Source organism: Callionymus lyra, chromosome 18 (assembly GCF_982586985.1).
Source record: "Callionymus lyra chromosome 18, fCalLyr1.hap1.1, whole genome shotgun sequence".
NCBI classification, from domain to species: Eukaryota; Metazoa; Chordata; class Actinopteri; order Syngnathiformes; family Callionymidae; genus Callionymus; species Callionymus lyra.
In genome coordinates, this window is record NC_141835.1 from 15,162,893 (window position 1) to 15,182,480 (window position 19,588).

The 19,588-nt window shown below is 44.1% G+C and overlaps 1 protein-coding gene across 3 annotated transcripts; it reads right to left on the reverse strand.

Annotated features, from left to right (window-relative positions):
* Positions 1 to 1,434: 1,434 nt before the first annotated feature.
* LOC148060652 (uncharacterized) lies at positions 1,435 to 19,416 on the reverse strand. Of its 3 annotated transcripts, none has more exons than XM_087780479.1 (7): positions 19,163 to 19,416; positions 19,058 to 19,090; positions 18,898 to 18,972; positions 18,792 to 18,824; positions 18,548 to 18,706; positions 13,974 to 14,135; positions 1,435 to 1,563 (listed from the first exon to the last, which is right to left on the reverse strand). In XM_087780479.1, the coding sequence occupies exons 1-7, from the start codon at positions 19,170 to 19,172 to the stop codon at positions 1,466 to 1,468; spliced, it is 570 nt and encodes a 189-aa protein (XP_087636605.1). In that variant the 5' UTR covers positions 19,173 to 19,416; the 3' UTR covers positions 1,435 to 1,465. The 3 variants fall into 3 exon arrangements, with proteins under 3 accessions (XP_087636605.1, XP_087636607.1, XP_087636606.1); XM_087780481.1 differs by having other exon boundaries at positions 1,441 to 1,551; XM_087780480.1 differs by lacking the exon at positions 1,435 to 1,563 and adding an exon at positions 13,693 to 13,902 and having other exon boundaries at positions 19,163 to 19,410.
* Positions 19,417 to 19,588: the final 172 nt, after the last annotated feature.

Genomic DNA, 19,588 nt, shown 5'->3' on the forward strand with positions numbered 1-19,588 from the left:
GAGTATAAGAAAGCAAAAACATGTAAATGTGTCTATAATTATTATAATTATTTTAATATAATTTTGTATGTTGCTGTTTTTCATCATGTGGAGTTTAAATCTGGTGTGAGTGCAAATCTTTCATTTGCAGGGACAATGTATGCTTTTCTTGCTTCAATCTTTAAAAAAAACAAAAAACTGTTACTGTCATTATCTTCAATAAACAATTCATTAAACAATTTCCCGAAGGAGACCTCCTGAGGGATCAATAAAGTTTTACCTTACCTTACCTTACCTTATCTTTATAATGCATTTACTGTGTATTGCGTTTGATTGTTCAAGCGCTTTGTGACCCTGGTCTAGAAATGCGCTTTACAAATAACTATTACTTACTTACTTATCTATAACACACACCACTAGAGGCGCCAAGTAACAAATGATCTCCTTCATTCCATTTTAATTTTTGCAACCTTCATTTACTTTTTTATGTGACAAAAACTCTATTTATTTCTTCCTTTATATTCGGAAAAGTTATATATCTTTAGTAACCTTGAGACATTTAAAACTAGGGTCAGACATGTAACTAATTGGTGAAGTTAACTGATGAAAAAGACGTCCCAACTACTTAGGGAAAGAGGCAGGTGAACACCTGGACAATTTTTCAGCCTATTGCAGTCAAATAGAACACATTTAAATCAGCTTTAGGTTTTTGTTTCATTCGAAAGCAGCTGTCGGAGAAAACTTTTGTTTTGTTTGTTCACTTGTTTTTATCGACAAGGGTGTCAATGCCTTGTTTGTCACGCCTTGTAATTGGAATGAGAAAAAAAGTAACGCCGCAGAAAAGTCTTGTCTCTTTGTCATCTTCATAATTCCCTGATTTTTAACCTGCCCCAACTGAGACCAGAACTAGTCCTGTAGCTGATAACAAATAAAAACACATACCGTTATTATAAAACACACTTTCTCATGAAGGCGTCTCTGAAATACTCACGCAGTCCCATCGTTTGTTCACTACTGTGAAGGTCAGTTTCCAGACCAGTATCAGCGCTGGAACAATAAGCAGTGCTGCTGCTGCTGCAGACTCCTCTTTATACTGACTCATAAACAGAGATGTACTGAATAATATGATACTTTTAACCTTGTATTGATAGTGATTGTTCAAGCGCTTTGTGACCCTGGTCTAGAAAGGTGCTCTAGAAATAACCTTTAATTACTTACTTACTTGTAATAATGTTATTGAAAAGAGGATGCTGGATCTGGCCATAAGAGGGCGCAATGTGAGTCGATCGTTTCCTAATATATGTCAACTATATTCTTGCTTTAAATTTAAAAAAAAAATAAGAGTGACGACAACAACATGTATTTTTTTTTTTTTTTTATTTAGGGACTTCCATGGTCACGAGGCAAATACAAACCAGGAACACACAGTGATGTATCTTCTGCATGGAGTCAGTTGTTGAGTCATAGATGGAGCTTTTCAATGGTTTCACACGATGAGGGCGATCGCTGCTGCACCAGCTCCACCAACTGCACCCACAGCTGCAGAAGCAGCTGCTGGAATCCCGGCCGTGCCTGCAGAATACACTGCATTATTATTTTAGACACTGGTTGGCGTATTTTAGTTAGGAAATGGGGGGTTCTACCTGCTGCCTGCAGAACTGCCACCACTCCCCCCGCGGCCACTCATCCCATGTAGGCTGGGGCAGCAGCAGCCATCATCCTGGCGGCATAAGAACCCACATCGATGCCCGCGTACGTGAATCCGATCGCACAGAGAACCAACGGTGCGGCGGCGACACTCAATCCTGGACGGACAAGATCATGCACACATCACACAACAGAAAAATCACCTGCTAGAAACTATTGACAAAGTGAACAGTTTCTAACCTGCTCCAACTGCGCCCAGAACTAGTCTTGTAACTGATGAAAAATAAACAAACATTCCGTTATTATAAAGTACTATTTCTCATAGAGGCGTCTCTGAAATACTCACGCAGTCCCATCGTTTGTCCAGTGTCCACTACTGAGGCAGTAGTGCAGTCCAGACTAACCCTAACCTAACTCTTTCCTCTTTTATAGCGACCTTACCTTTCGTTTTCCAGATACCTGTAAATATACATGTGACTCATTAACAGAGATGTACTGTATGTTATGAAGTTATGTTAAGTGATGAAGTTGAAAAACCAGTATTACTAGATTCCGCACCAATTTACTAAAATGAAACAAAAGAAACAGAGCTATCTTTAAAGCACTACCGAATTTCCCCTCGCGGGACAAATAAGGGATTAAAAAAACCCCCAAAAAAACCTCTTTGTCTGACATCAACATTATAAAGCTGACGTCAGACCACACCATAAAGAGACACAAGAAGTTCCTACTCGTTTACACGATTTTCATCATATAATCTCTTAATAAAAATGTATTACGATGACTTTAATCTCTCAAATTTACCACCTTATATCTCGATTTAAATCTCGTCACAGCATTTAAATGAACACATTTGAGGGGCCCTTTACGCCTTTGTATACCACAAATCATAATAACAATATAACCTTGTTTGTTGTGTTGATTTTTCTCTCCACCTCCTGGTTGACACTGGACGTGGGTCTCTCCTGGACCTCGAAAAGTCCAAGACCAACTCCTTGGTCTTTGATTCAGAGTATAAGAAAGCAAAAACATTCATGTGGAACTTGTAATCTTTTTTCTCAAGAGAAAATGTAAATGTTTCTATAATAATTATAATTATTTTAATATAATTTTGTATGTTGTTGTATTTCATCATGTGGAGTTTGAATCTGGTGTGAGTGCAAATCTTTCATTTGCAGGGACAATGTATGCTTCAATCTTTAATCTTTAAATTAAAAAAAATAATAATACCTTATTCCCTGAGCACACAGAAGATTTATTGTCGTTATCTTTATAATGCATTAACTGTGTATTGCTTTTGACTGTTCAAGCGCTTTGTGACCCTGGTCTAGAAAGGCGCTTTACAAATAACTATGACTTATTTACTTATCTATAACACACACCATTATTTTCTTCTTTAATATTCGGAAAAGTTCTATATCTTTAGTAACCTTGAGACATTTAAAACCAGGGACAGACATGTAATTAATTGGTAAAGTTAACTGGTGAAAAAGACGTCCCATTTACTTAGGGAAAGAGGCAGGTGAACACCTGGACAATTCGGCAGCCTATTGCAGTCAAATAGAACTTGTTTTTATCGACAAGGGCGTCAACGCCTTGTTTGTCACGCCTTGTAATTGGAATGAGAAAAAACGTAACGCCGCAGAAAAGTCGCTTCAATCGGCGATCTGATGAGACGTCTCGTCTCTTTGTCATCTTCACAATTCTCTGATTTTTAACCTGCTCCAACTGCGCCCAGAACTAGTCCTGTAACTGACGATAACAAATAAAAACACATACCGTTATTATAAAATACACTTTCTCATGAAGGCGTCTCTGAAATACTCACGCAGTCCTATCGTTTGTTCACTACTGTGAAGGTCAGTTTCCAGACCAGTGTCAGCGCTGGAACAATAAGCAGTGCTGCTGCTGCTGCAGACTCCTCTTTATACTGACTCATAAACAGACATGTACTGAATAATATGATACTTTTAACCTTGTATTGATAGAGATTGTTCAAGCGCTGTGTGACCCTGGTCTAGAAAGGCGCTCTAGAAATAACCTTTACTTACTTTCTTACTTGTAATAATGTTATTGAAAAGAGGATGCTGGCCACTAGAGGGCGGCATGTGATTCGATCGTCTCCTTATATATGTCAACTTTATTCTCGCTTTAAATTAAAAAAAAAAATAAGAGTGACGACAACATGCATTTTTTAATTTTTTTTATTTAGGGACTTCCATGACATAATTTGCAATATAACACGGCCGTATTTGTGAACATGACGTCATGGTCACGAGGCAAATACAAACCAGGAACACACATTTTGCCCGCACACGTCCCAGAACGCCGTCCGCCTGACTTAGGCACCAGACCAGCTGACTGTCACGACACAGAGGAGAGGAGCAGACTGAGTGACGCATCCCTTCATATTCTCCGCTCCATTAGCAGGTGAGGCCAATTAGGTAATGAGAGGGCGTGCTTAACCAAGAGAATGTAAACGTTCTACGTCATTGGTGCTCCGCCCTCCAACGGCTTCGCTATGGGTTTACCCCGAGGCACCGCCTCGTCTCTGAGAAAGCTTAATGAACTCGCCACCCAGCAGGGGGCAGTCCCTTCCTATAAAGGCGGGAAGCACCCGCCGCACTTTCTCCTCCTTTTTCAACTCAGCGAGAAAGCTCCCGACAGTGGAATGTAATGATGGCGAATGAATATTGAAGTGAACCATGTGTGCACGAAGACTCCCTGAAGAGGAGACACACATGTCTGCTTCGTTTTGCCTAGAGGCCCAAATCACACGTGATGATTATGTGGCCTTCCGAGCGCTTCCCACGGCTTTTGACAGTGTTGGGAAGCGTTCGAGGCTTGTCGACCCACGCCGCCTCAGATCATGATTATGATCAACACAGGACTGCCGTGTTGTTTGAGAAAACAACATGGCAGTCCTGTGCACTCGTTCCAACGTGTTGGGCCCTGATGAGTCGAGCTGAGTCGTCCATCGGTCATGAACAGATGTCGACGAGCAGGACGACTGGCTCGCTGCATGGAGTCGACCATGGGGTATGCGAGAGCGATCAGGTGAGTATCTCTTGCAGGTCTCATGGCCCTCCTGCAGCGCACTCGACGGGTTCACTTGAGAGGTATTAGTGTGCATGTGGCTCCGCCTGTGAGTGTGACGTATTCACAGGCGTCATTAGAGACTTTCGCCGCTAATGCTAAGCTAACATGCTCCGCCGTTCATAGACGGCGAGAGTTTCCTCTCAGAACACAGTTCGGAGGAGGTTTTAAACCCCTTCGTCCGGGTCATGCCGAGACTGTAATAACGGAGTCTGTCTACACGAATGAAGGGCAGACTCAACCATGTGCTTTGTTTCCAGATAAGCAAATGTCCACGAGACCGGCTTGATCAGCTGTGTTTACTTCACTTCCGTGTTGACATGCGCTGACGGGGTTTGACCACCGATGAGCGTTGTCAAAAAAATCCCGGCGCCATGGATGACGTCACGTTTGGCGGAGAAACGTCATGGATGACGTCACGTTTGGCGGAGAAACGTCATGGATGACGTCACGTTTGGCGGAGAAATGCCATGGAACGGACGCACCATTGAGAGGAATGGCCCGGCAGGAGGCGGCGCAGCTCCGCCATCACCTGCATGGGCGTGATGACGAGGCGCGACGGGGATACGCGGAGACGGAGATCCCGTTCGTCGGCCTGATAAGCAAATGTCCACGAGACCGGCTTGATCAGCTGTGTTTACTTCCGTGTTGACATGCGCTGACGGGGTTTGACCGCCGATGAGCGTTGTCAAGAAAATCCCGGCGCCATGGATGACGTCACGTTTGGCGGAGAAACGTCATGGATGACGTCACGTTTGGCGTGATGACGATGCGCGACAGGGATACGCGGAGACGGAGATCCCGTTCGTCGGCATCATCATCTGGTGCTGGGGGGAAGCGTCACCAGAGACCAGCCACCCCAGCAGCACCAACAACATCGGCAACAGCGGCGGCGTGCGACGAGTGAGCGTCGCCAAGATCCGCAGCGCGAGCCGGGGAGCCAGCAGCCGCAGCAGAGTCGACGGCCGAGGGCTCCTCCCCCTCCCTATTCATTCAAGGGAATGTGTCGGGAATAAAACAAGAGAACGTATGACGTTTCTGTGGTTCGTTCTGAGAGATGTTAGTAGTGTGCATGTGGCTCCGCCTGTGAGTGTGACGTATTCACAGGCGTCATTAGAGACTTTCGCCGCTAATGCTAGGCTAACATGCTCCGCCGTTCATAGACGGCGAGAGTTTCCTCTCAGAACACAGTTCGAAGGAGGGTTTAAACCCCTTCGCCCGGGTTATGCCGAGACTGTAATAACGGAGTCTGTCCACACGAATGAGGGGCAGACTCCAACCACATGTGTTTTGTTTACAGACGAGCAGAGGTCCGCGAGACCGGCTGAGTCAGCTGTGTTTACTTCCGCGTCGACCAGCGCTCGTGCCCGACAGAGCTTGACAGCGGAGGTGAGTGGAACTAGTCCAGACATGTCTATGTTGACCGGAGGTTGTTCCTTCCCCCACAGCGCTATCTACAAGCACTGGCACCGTGGAGGACGTCACGTTTGGCGGCGGAGAAACGCCATGGAACTGACGCAACCTGGTGTTTTTACGCGCGAGTTTTCTCGCCGCCCTGAGACCAGGCGAGGGCGAAGAACTTCCGCCCCGTCTGGTCGATCAACTGGAGAGGTGCGTGGCGGTCGGATCTCACGAGTGACGAGCAGGTCTGGACCGCCAGTGGAGCTTGAGAATGTACGGGACCGGGTGAGTGATGCGGTGCCGACGCGCGCGCGACCTAACTCACTTCAGCTCCGGGTTAATTCTCCAGCACATTCCTCCACATCGCGGGTTTTGTCAGCTCCGGTGACACTAAGAAGTGCTCAGGGAGTTGGGAAGACTTCCGGGGGGGGGAAGGGAACACGCACGACGCGCATCTGAGGTGTCTCACGCGCACTTGCGCGCTTCTCCCACAGAGCCGGTTTATGTATGAGAGTGGGGGTTCTAGTGAATCCAACTCGAGTACATGCTCTGTGGATTCAAGAGATAGAGACGCGGCTTGTGTGATGCCCTTTCGTCTATGGCCCGCCATAGGGGGGGCGGGCCGGAGGACTACCCAAGGTTCGCCAGGGCTGCGGTTCTGACAGAACATTATTCGGCTTGGAGTCGCCTGGTTTTACTTCTAAGACCCACTTGGCTGGGGGGAGTAATCAGGCGGGGCTATGCGCTACTTTTGCCCGTCAACCCCCGCGTTTTCAGGGATTCTCTGGACGCGTACGGCGGAGCAGAAGAAATTATTCTGTTGAGAAACGAGGTGTCTACTCTGCTGCAGAAGGAGGTCGTAGAACTGGTCCCTGCAGCCGAGATGATGACAGGGTTTTACTCCCGGTACTTCCTCGTGGAGAAGAAGACCGGGGGTTGGAGGCCCATTCTGGACCTCAGCTATTTGAACAAGTTCATAGCTACCCGCCCGTTTCGCATGTTGACGGTCAAGAACTGCTTTCAGGTGTAAGTCCAGGAGATTGGATGACATCTATCGACCTGACCGACGCGTACTTTCACATACCGATAGTCAAGAGACATCGAAAGTACTTGCGTTTCGCCCTCGAGGGTCGGGTGTTTCAATACACTCGACTCCCGTTCGGCTACTCTCTGGCACCCAGGACCTTCACCAAGAGTGTGGAAGCGGCAGTGGAGCCATTGAGAGTGAGTGGGGTAAGGATCTTGACCTATCTGGACGACTGGTTGATCCTTGCCAGGTCAGAGGCAGAAAGTTACGCTCACACACAGAAGGTGTTGAGCCATATTGCCACCCTGGGGTTCACAGTGAACCTCAGCAAGAGCGCTCTGACTCCAGTTCAACAGTTAGTTTACCTGGGGGTACTGTTGAACTCGGAGGAAGGATACGCGCGCCTCCCGGACGTGCGTATCCAGCCCATTCTCCGACTGACAACACAGTTGCTGGAAGCTCGGTGTCACGTGACAACAGCAGGCACTGTTATGTCCCTCCTGGGGCTCATGGCGGCAGCCCACACGGTTGTTCGGCTGGGCTTGCTGCACATGAGGGAGCTTCAGAGATGGTTTGGTCGTCTCAAGCTAGACCTCAAGCGGGAAAGAGGTTGGAAAGTGCGCCTTCCCGCTCGGGTTTTGCAGGACATCCAGTTTTGGAACTCTCACGCCAACCTCAGGCGGAGAGTTCCATTGGGTTGCGTCCTTCGTTACACTCAAGTGTTACAGACGCTTCCCTGACAGGTTGGGGAGGCACCTCGGGTCAGGCTTACGCCAGTGGGGTCTGGAGCAGTCCGGTGCTCAGACACATAAACTGGCTAGAGCTGAAGGCGATTCACAATGTCCTGCTTCACCTCTCTCCCCAACTGTCACGGTCCAACGTCCTAGTATTTTCAGACAGCTCCACCAAGGTGGAGTCAGATCCCCAGCCCTTCTGAGTGTGGCAAGGAAGATTTGGCTGTGGGCGGACTGTCACCTGCTTTCGCTCAGAGCCCAGCACGTCCCGGGCGAGCTGAATGCAGTAGCGGACAGACTGTCGAGGGGGGCCGTCCAGGACGAATGGGGTCTGTCCGAGGCAGTGGCAAGCGAGATCTGGTCTCGATTCGGTCACCCGGTTGCAGACCTCTTCGCCAGCAAGGAGAACTTCAATGCCCTCTTTGGTTCTCCCTCAGGGCTTCGGATTGCCCCCCACTAGGCGTGGACGCTTTAGCCCATTCGAGGTGGCCGGTCGGTCTGCTGTTCGCCTTCCCTCCTCCGCGGCTCCTTCTCCCCTTGATTCGGAGGACGAGGCGGGGGGGGCTGAGGTTAATTCTAGTGGCACCAGACTCCCCGGGGGCGCTCTGGTTCCCAGAGCTGGTGCGCATGGCGGTCGGGGCCCCGTGGGCCATCCCTTGGGGCCCCGCTGCCCTGTGTCAGGCGGGGGGGACTCTGACAGCGCCCCCGGTGCTGGGCCGGCCTCTCAAGGTGTGGCTCCTGCACGGGACGAGCTGATCGGGACCTTGGACCCGGACGTTCTCCACACGCTGGAGAACGCCCGGGCCCCATCAACACGTAGGCTTTATGCCTCAACGTGGGGGATATTCTCCCGCTGGTGTTCAGACAGGTCCTTGGACCCCAGCTCTTGTTTGGTCTCCGCTATCCTGTCTTTCCTGCAACATTTGCTGGATAACGGGCGGACTGTGGCGACACAGAGTGTTCGCATCAGCCATAGCGACGAGGCATGTCGGTTTTGAGGGTGCTTCGGTTCGCGCCCACCCCTTGGCTTCGACCTCCTGCAAGGCCTTCCAGCCCTCAGTGGGATCTCCAGTTGGTACTGGACTCTCTCACAGGCCCGACCTTCGAGCCTCTTGACCAAGTCCCACTGGATATCTTGTCTTTCAAGGTATCGCTCCTTCTGGCACTAACAACCACGAAGAGAGCAAGTGAGCTTTGTGCCATCTCCATTAGCCCTGAGTGTCTTTCCTTTGGCGTCGAGGAGTCTTCGGTGTCTTTGCGTCCTAACCCAGCGTTCCGCCCGAAGATTCTGAATTCACCCGCCGCCTCACTCGGACCCGGGTCAGGAACGTCTCCACCTATTGTGTCCAGTGAGGGCGTTGGCCTCTTACTTGCGGCGGGTGGCCGAGTTTAGGCGCTCTGATGCCCTTTTTTGTCTGCCACGGTAGATGCCGGCGGGGAGAGCCGGTCTCCCCCCAGAGGTTCTCTCATTGGGTGAGATCGGCCATTATCCGGGCCTACCGAGCAGCGGGTGGATCCGCTGGTAGCGGTCTGAGGGCACATTCCACCCGTGGCGTGGCAGCCTCAGTGGCTCTTTTGCGGGGTGTGGCAGCAGAGGATATCTGCTCTGCTGCCTCTTGGGCGTCCACGTCTACCTTCGCTAAGGCCTATCTACTCGACGTAACGGCGGGATCAGTAGCTCATACTGTTTTGAGCGCTGTTGTGCCCCCCTCAGGGCCCACGGCTCAAGTGGGTTTGGACCCTGGGCCGGCGGGGCCCTAGTGATGCTGCTCCAGGAGCGGCGTCCAGCTGGGGTTACATTTATCCCGTCAGGCTTCGCTTTTTGGGTAAACCCATAGCGAAGCCGTTGGAGGGCGGAGCACCAATGACGTAGAACCCCTGAGTTATCTATCATAACCTCAGGTTCTACGAGTTGGTGCGAAGCCCTCCAACCTCGTCGCCCAGCGGCCGCCCTTCTCGCTGAGTTTTCAGTTGGAGAAAGTGGGGCGGGTGCTTCCCGCCTTTATAGGAAGGGACTGCCCCCTGCTGGGTGGCGAGTTCATTAAGCTTTCTCAGAGACGAGGCGGTGCCTCAGGGTAAACCCATAGCGAAGCCGTTGGAGGGCTTCGCACCAACTCGTAGAACCTGAGGTTATGATAGATAACTCAGGGGTAATCATCTCAATAACAAACTTAAAATAACCATCCGGTTACATTATGTTTCGTTTTCCAGATACATATAAATAGACATGTGACTCATTAACAGAGATGTACTGTATGTTATAAATGGAAGTTCCTGCTCGTTTACACGATTTTCATCATATAATCTCTTAATAAAAATGTATTACGATGACTTGAATCTCTCAAATTTACCACATTATATCTCGATTTAAATCTCGTCACAGCATTTAAAGAACATATTTGAGGGGGCCTTTACTCTTTCGTACACCACAAATCATTATAACAATATAACCTTGTTTGTTGTGTTGATTTTTTTCTCCACCTCCTGGTGGGCATTGGACGTGGGTCTCTCCTGGACCTCCAAAAGTCCAAGACCAACTCCTTGGTCTTTGATTCAGAGTATAAGAAAGCAAAAACATTCATGTGGAACTTGTAATCTTTTTTCTCAAGAGAAAATGTAAATGTTTCTATAATAATTATAATTATTTTAATATAATTTTGTATGTTGTTGTATTTCATCATGTGGAGTTTGAAACTGGTGTGAGTGCAAATCTTTCATTTGCAGGGACAATGTATGCTTCAATCTTTAATCTTTAAATTAAAAAAAATAATAATACCTTATTCCCTGAGCACACAGAAGAGTTATTGTCGTTATCTTTATAATGCATTAACTGTGTATTGCTTTTGACTGTTCAAGCGCTTTGTGACCCTGGTCTAGAAAGGCGCTTTACAAATAACTATGACTTATTTACTTATCTATAACACACACCATTATTTTCTTCTTTAATATTCGGAAAAGTTCTATATCTTTAGTAACCTTGAGACATTTAAAACGAGGGTCAGACATGTAATTATGGGTAAAGTTACCTGGTGAAAAAGACGTCCCATTTACTTAGGGAAAGAGGCAGGTGAACACCTGGACAATTCGGCAGCCTATTGCAGTCAAATAGAACTTGTTTTTATCGACAAGGGCGTCAACGCCTTGTTTGTCACGCCTTGTAATTGGAATGAGAAAAAAAGTAACGCCGCAGAAAAGTCGCTTCAATTGGCGATCTGATGAGACGAATCGTCTCTTTGTCATCTTCACAATTCTCTGATTTTTAACCTGCTCCAACTGCGCCCAGAACTAGTCCTGTAACTGATGATAACAAATAAAAACACATACCGTTATTATAAAATACACTTTCTCATGAAGGCGTCTCTGAAATACTCACGCAGTCCCATCGTTTGTTCACTACTGTGAAGGTCAGTTTCCAGACCAGTGTCAGCGCTGGAACAATAAGCAGTGCTGCTGCTGCTGCAGACTCCTCTTTATACTGACTCATAAACAGAGATGTACTGAATAATATGATACTTTTAACCTTGTATTGATAGAGATTGTTCAAGCGCTGTGTGACCCTGGTCTAGAAAGGCGCTCTAGAAATAACCTTTACTTACTTTCTTACTTGTAATAATGTTATTGAAAAGAGGATGCTGGCCACTAGAGGGCGGCATGTGATTCGATCGTCTCCTTATATATGTCAACTTTATTCTCGCTTTAAATTAAAAAAAAAATAAGAGTGACGACAACATGCATTTTTTAATTTTTTTTATTTAGGGACTTCCATGACATAATTTGCAATATAACACGGCCGTATTTGTGAACATGACGTCATGGTCACGAGGCAAATACAAACCAGGAACACACATTTTGCCCGCACACGTCCCAGAACGCCGTCCGCCTGACTTAGGCACCAGACCAGCTGACTGTCACGACACAGAGGAGAGGAGCAGACTGAGTGACGCATCCCTTCATATTCTCCGCTCCATTAGCAGGTGAGGCCAATTAGGTAATGAGAGGGCGTGCTTAACCAAGAGAATGTAAACGTAATCATCTCAATAACAAACTTAAAATAACCATCCGGTTACATTATGTTTCGTTTTCCAGATACATATAAATAGACATGTGACTCATTAACAGAGATGTACTGTATGTTATTAATGGAAGTTCCTGCTCGTTTACACGATTTTCATCATATAATCTCTTAATAAAAATGTATTATGACGACTTGAATCTCTCAAATTTACCACATTATATCTCGATTTAAATCTCGTCACAGCATTTAAAGAACATATTTGAGGGGCCCTTTACTCCTTCGTACACCACAAATCATTATAACAATATAACCTTGTTTGTTGTGTTGATTTTTCCCTCCACCTCCTGGTGGACATTGGACGTGGGTCTCTCCTGGACCTCCAAAAGTCCAAGACCAGCTCCTTAGTCTTTGATTCAGAGTATAAGAAAGCAAAAACATGTAAATGTGTCTATAATTATTATAATTATTTTAATATAATTTTGTATGTTGCTGTATTTCATCATGTGGAGTTTAAATCTGGTGTGAGTGCAAATCTTTCATTTGCAGGGACAATGTATGCTTTTCTTGCTTCAATCTTTAAAAAAAAAAAAAAAACTGTTACTGTCATTATCTTCAATAAACAATTCATTAAACAATTTCCAGAAGGAGACCTCCTGAGGGATCAATAAAGTTTTACCTTACCTTACCTTACCTTGTCTTTATAATGCGTTTACTGTGTATTGCGCTGGATTGTTCAAGCGCTTTGTGACCCTGGTCTAGAAATGCGCTTTACAAATAACTATTACTTACTTACTTATCTATAACACACACCACTAGAGGCGCCAAGTAACAAATGATCTCCTTCATTCCATTTTAATTTTTGCAACCTTCATTTACTTTTTTATGAGACAAAAACTCTATTTATTTCTTCCTTTATATTCGGAAAAGTTCTATATCTTTAGTAACCTTGAGACATTTCAAACTAGGGTCAGACATGTAACTAATTGGTGAAGTTAACTGATGAAAAAGACGTCCCAGCTACATAGGGAAAGAGGCAGGTGAACACCTGGATAATTCGCCAGCCTATTGCAGTCAAATAGAACAAAGTTAAATCAGCTTTAGGTTTTTGTTTCATTAGAAAGCAGGTGTCGGAAAAAACTTTTGTTTTGTTCGTTCACATGTTTTTTATCGACAAGGGCGTCAACGCCTTGTTTGTCACGCCTTGTAATTGGAATGAGAACAATGAACAATGAAAAAGTAACGCCCCAGAAAAGTCTCTTCAATCGGCAAGCTGATGAGACGTCTCGTCTCTTTGTCATCTTCACAATTCCCTGATTTTTAACCTGCTCCAACTGCGACCAGAACTAGTCCTGTAACTGATGATAAATAAAAACACATACCGTTATTATAAAATACACTTTCTCATGAAGGCGTCTCTGAAATACTCACGCAGTCCCATCGTTTGTTCACTACTGTGAAGGTCAGTTTCCAGACCAGTGTCAGCGCTGGAACAATAAGCAGTGCTGCTGCTGCAGACTCCTCTTTATACTGACTCATAAACAGAGATGTACTGAATAATATGATACTTTTAACCTTGTATTGATAGTGATTGTTCAAGCGCTTTGTGACCCTGGTCTAGAAAGGTGCTCTAGAAATAACCTTTAATTACTTACTTACTTGTAATAATGTTATTGAAAAGAGGATGCTGGATCTAGCCACTAGAGGGCGCAATGTGAGTCGATCGTTTCCTAATATATGTCAACTTTATTATCGCTTTAAATTAAAAAAAAAATAAGAGTGACGACAACAACATGTATTTTTTTTAATTTTTTTATTTAGGGACTTCCATGGTCACGAGGCAAATACAAACCAGGAACACACAGTGATGTATCTTCTGCATGGAGTCAGTTGTTTCATAGATGGAGCTTTTCAATGGTTTCACAAGATGAGGGCGATCGCTGCTGCACCAGCTCCACCAACTGCACCCACAGCTGCAGAAGCAGCTGCTGGAATCCCGGCCGTGCCTGCAGAATACATGGCATTATTATTTTAGACACTGGTTGGCGTATTTGAGTTAGGAAATGGGGGGTTCTACCTGCTGCCTGCAGAACCGCCACCACTCCCCCCGCGGCCACTCCTCCTCCGTTGGCTATGGCAGCAGTAGACATCATGCTGGCGGCATAAGAACTCGCAGCGATGCCCACGGACGTGAATCCGATCGCACCGAGAACCAACGGTGCGGCGACGATACTCGTTCCTGGACGGACAAGATCACACACACATCACACAACAGAAAAATCACCTACTAGAAATTGACAAAGTGAACAGTTTCTAACCTGCTCCAACTGCGCCCAGAACTAGTCCTGTAACTGATGAAAAATAAATAAACATTCCGTTATTATAAAGTACTATTTCTCATAGAGGCGTCTCTGAAATACTCACCCAGTCCCATCGTTTGTCCAGTGTCCACTACCGAGGCAGTAGTGTAGTCCAGACTAACCCTAACCTAACTCTTACCTCTTTTATAGCGACCTTAGCTTTCGTTTTCCAGATACCTGTAAATATACATGTGACTCATTAACAAAGATGTACTGTATGTTATGAATTTATGTTAAGTGATGAAGTTGAAAAACCAGTATTACTAGATTCTGCACCAATTTACTAAAATGAAACAAAAGAAACAGAGCTATCTTTAAAGCACTACCGAATTTCCCCTCGCGGGACAAATAAGGGATTAAAAAAAAACAAAAAAAAAACCTCTTTGTCTGGCATCAACATCATAAAGCTGACGTCAGACCACACCATAAAGAGACACAAGAAGTTCCTACTCGTTTACACGATTTTCATCATATAATCTCTTAATAAAAATGTATTACGATGACTTGAATCTCTCAAATTTACCACCTTATATCTCGATTTAAATCTCGTCACAGCATTTAAATGAACATATTTGAGGGGGCCTTTGTATACCACAAATCATTATAACAATATAACCTTGTTTGTTGTGTTGATTTTTCTCTCCACCTACTGGTGGACACTGGACGAGGGTCTCTCCTGGACCTCCAAAAGTCCAAGACCAACTCCTTGGTCTTTGATTCAGAGTATAAGAAAGCAAAAACATTCATGTGGAACTTGTAATCTTTTTTCTCAAGAGAAAATGTAAATGTTTCTATAATAATTATAATTATTTTAATATAATTTTGTATGTTGTTGTATTTCATCATGTGGAGTTTGAAACTGGTGTGAGTGCAAATCTTTCATTTGCAGGGACAATGTATGCTTCAATCTTTAATCTTTAAATTAAAAAAAATAATAATACCTTATTCCCTGAGCACACAGAAGAGTTATTGTCGTTATCTTTATAATGCATTAACTGTGTATTGCTTTTGACTGTTCAAGCGCTTTGTGACCCTGGTCTAGAAAGGCGCTTTACAAATAACTATGACTTATTTACTTATCTATAACACACACCATTATTTTCTTCTTTAATATTCGGAAAAGTTCTATATCTTTAGTAACCTTGAGACATTTAAAACGAGGGTCAGACATGTAATTAATTGGTAAAGTTAACTGATGAAAAAGACGTCCCATTTACTTAGGGAAAGAGGCAGGTGAACACCTGGACAATTCGGCAGCCTATTGCAGTCAAATAGAACTTGTTTTTATCGACAAGGGCGTCAACGCCTTGTTTGTCACGCCTTGTAATTGGAATGAGAAAAAAAGTAACGCCGCAGAAAAGTCGCTTCAATTGGCGATCTGATGAGACGTCTCGTCTCTTTGTCATCTTCACAATTCTCTGATTTTTAACCTGCTCCAACTGCGCCCAGAACTAGTCCTGTAACTGATGATAACAAATAAAAACACATACCGTTATTATAAAATACACTTTCTCATGAAGGCGTCTCTGAAATACTCACGCAGTCCTATCGTTTGTTCACTACTGTGAAGGTCAGTTTCCAGACCAGTGTCAGCGCTGGAACAATAAGCAGTGCTGCTGCTGCTGCAGACTCCTCTTTATACTGACTCATAAACAGACATGTACTGAATAATATGATACTTTTAACCTTGTATTGATAGTGTTTGTTCAAGCGGTTTGTGACCCTGGTCTAGAAAGACGCTCTAGAAATAAACTTTACTTACTTTCTTACTTGTAATAATGTTATTGAAAAGAGGATGCTGGATCTGGCCACTAGAGAGCGCCATGTGATTCGATCGTCTCCTTATATATGTCAACTTTATTCTCGTTTTAAATTTAAAAAAAAAATAAGAGTGACGACAACATGCATTTTTTAATTTTTTTTATTTAGGGACTTCCATGACATAATTTGCAATATAACACGGCCGTATTTGTGAACATGACGTCATGGTCACGAGGCAAATACAAACCAGGAACACACATTTTGCCCGCACACGTCCCAGAACGCCGTCCGCCTGACTTAGGCACCAGACCAGCTGACTGTCACGACACAGAGGAGAGGAGCAGACTGAGTGACGCATCCCTTCATATTCTCCGCTCCATTAGCAGGTGAGGCCAATTAGGTAATGAGAGGGCGTGCTTAACCAAGAGAATGTAAACGTAATCATCTCAATAACAAACTTAAAATAACCATCCGGTTACATTATGTTTCGTTTTCCAGATACATATAAATAGACATGTGACTCATTAACAGAGATGTACTGTATGTTATTAATGGAAGTTCCTGCTCGTTTACACGATTTTCATCATATAATCTCTTAATAAAAATGTATTATGACGACTTGAATCTCTCAAATTTACCACATTATATCTCGATTTAAATCTCGTCACAGCATTTAAAGAACATATTTGAGGGGCCCTTTACTCCTTCGTACACCACAAATCATTATAACAATATAACCTTGTTTGTTGTGTTGATTTTTCCCTCCACCTCCTGGTGGACATTGGACGTGGGTCTCTCCTGGACCTCCAAAAGTCCAAGACCAGCTCCTTAGTCTTTGATTCAGAGTATAAGAAAGCAAAAACATGTAAATGTGTCTATAATTATTATAATTATTTTAATATAATTTTGTATGTTGCTGTATTTCATCATGTGGAGTTTAAATCTGGTGTGAGTGCAAATCTTTCATTTGCAGGGACAATGTATGCTTTTCTTGCTTCAATCTTTAAAAAAAAAAAAAAAACTGTTACTGTCATTATCTTCAATAAACAATTCATTAAACAATTTCCAGAAGGAGACCTCCTGAGGGATCAATAAAGTTTTACCTTACCTTACCTTACCTTGTCTTTATAATGCGTTTACTGTGTATTGCGTTGGATTGTTCAAGCGCTTTGTGACCCTGGTCTAGAAATGCGCTTTACAAATAACTATTACTTACTTACTTATCTATAACACACACCACTAGAGGCGCCAAGTAACAAATGATCTCCTTCATTCCATTTTAATTTTTGCAACCTTCATTTCCTTTTTTATGTGACAAAAACTCTATTTATTTCTTCCTTTATATTCGGAAAAGTTCTATATCTTTAGTAACCTTGAGACATTTCAAACTAGGGTCAGACATGTAACTAATTGGTGAAGTTAACTGATGAAAAAGACGTCCCAGCTACATAGGGAAAGAGGCAGGTGAACACCTGGATAATTCGCCAGCCTATTGCAGTCAAATAGAACAAAGTTAAATCAGCTTTAGGTTTTTGTTTCATTAGAAAGCAGGTGTCGGAAAAAACTTTTGTTTTGTTCGTTCACATGTTTTTTATCGACAAGGGCGTCAACGCCTTGTTTGTCACGCCTTGTAATTGGAATGAGAACAATGAACAATGAAAAAGTAACGCCCCAGAAAAGTCTCTTCAATCGGCAAGCTGATGAGACGTCTCGTCTCTTTGTCATCTTCACAATTCCCTGATTTTTAACCTGCTCCAACTGAGACCAGAACTAGTCCTGTAACTGATGATAAATAAAAACACATACCGTTATTATAAAATACACTTTCTCATGAAGGCGTCTCTGAAATACTTACGCAGTCCCATCGTTTGTTCACTACTGTGAAGGTCAGTTTCCAGACCAGTGTCAGCGCTGGAACAATAAGCAGTGCTGCTGCTGCTGCAGACTCCTCTTTATACTGACTCATAAACAGAGATGTACTGAATAATATGATACTTTTAACCTTGTATTGATAGTGATTGTTCAAGCGCTGTGTGACCCTGGTCTAGAAAGGCGCTCTAGAAATAACCTTTACTTACTTACTTACTTGTAATAATGTCATTGAAAAAAGGATGCTGGATCTAGCCACTAGAGGGCACCAAGTGAATCGATCGTTTCCTAGTATATTTCAACTTTAATCTCGCATTAAATTAAAAAAAAAAAAAAAGAGTGACAACAACATGTATTTTTTTATTTAGGGACTTCCATGACATCATTTGCAATATTACACGGCCGTATTTGTAAACATGACGTCATGGTCACGAGGCAAATACAAACCAGGAACACACAGACATTTATTTTCAATCTTCTTCATGGAGTCAGTTGTTCCATAGATGGAACGATGGAGCTGATCGCTGCTGCAGCAGCTCCACCAACTGCACCCACAGCTGCAGAAGCAGCTGCTGGAATCCCGGCCATGCCTGCGGAATACACGGCATTATTATTCTAGACACTAGAGGGCGTATTTTAGTTAGGAAATGGGGGATTCTACCTGCTGACTGCAGAACCGCCACCACTCCCCCCGCGGCCACTCCTCCTCCGTTGGCTATGGCAGCAGCAGACATCATGCTGGCGGCTAAAGAGCCCGCAGCGATGCCCGCGGACGTGAATCCGATCGCACCGAGAACTACCGGTGCGGCGACGACACTCGCTTATGGTCGTACAAGATCACACACACATCACACAACAGAAAAATCACCTGCTAGAAACTATTGACCAAGTGAAAAGTTTCTAACCTGCTCCAACTGCGCCTAGAAATAGTCCTTTAACTGATGAAAAATAAATAAACATTCCGTTATTATAAAGTACTATTTCTCATAAAGGCGTCTCTGAAATACTCACGCAGTCCCATATTTTGTTCACTACTGTTAGAGTCAGTTTCCGGACCAGTGTCAGCGCTGGAACAATAAGCAGTGCCTAGTTGACGGACAAGATCACACACACATCACACAACAGAAAAATCACCTGCTAGAAACTATTGAAAAAGTGAAAAGTTTCTAACCTGCTCCAACTGCGAATATAACTAGTACTGTCACTGATGAAAAATAAATAAACATTCCGTTATTATAAGTACTATTTCTCATAAAAGCGTCTCTGAAATACTCACGCAGTCCCATCGTTTGTCCAGTGTCCACTACTGAGTCAGTTTCTATTACTTACTTACTTACTTACTTACTAACACTAACCCTAACCTAACTCTTACCTCTTTTATAGCGACCTTAGCTTTCGTTTTCCAGATACATATAAATAGACATGCGACTCATTAACAGAGATGTACTGTATGTTATGAATTTATGTTAAGTGGTGAAGTTGAAAAACCAGCATTACTAGATTCCGCACCAGTTCTACTAAAATGAAGCTAAAGAAACAGAGCTATCTTTAAACCTCTTTGTCTGGCATCAACATTATAAAGCTGACGTCAGACCACACCATAAAGAGACACAGGAAGTTCCTACTCGTTTACACGATTTTCATCATATAATCTCTTAATAACTTGACTCAACATGACTTTAATCTCTCAAATTTACCACCT

What these genes read in the sequence shown, in the direction of transcription:
- LOC148060652 (XM_087780479.1), bottom strand. An exon ending in TATATTCGCAGTTGGAGCAG is followed by an intron (nt 18,973 to 19,057) that starts GTTAGAAACTTT and finishes TCCGTCAACTAG; the next exon opens with GCACTGCTTATTGTTCCAGC. An exon ending in TGAACAAAATATGGGACTGC is followed by an intron (nt 18,825 to 18,897) that starts GTGAGTATTTCA and finishes ATTTTTCATCAG; the next exon opens with TTAAAGGACTATTTCTAGGC.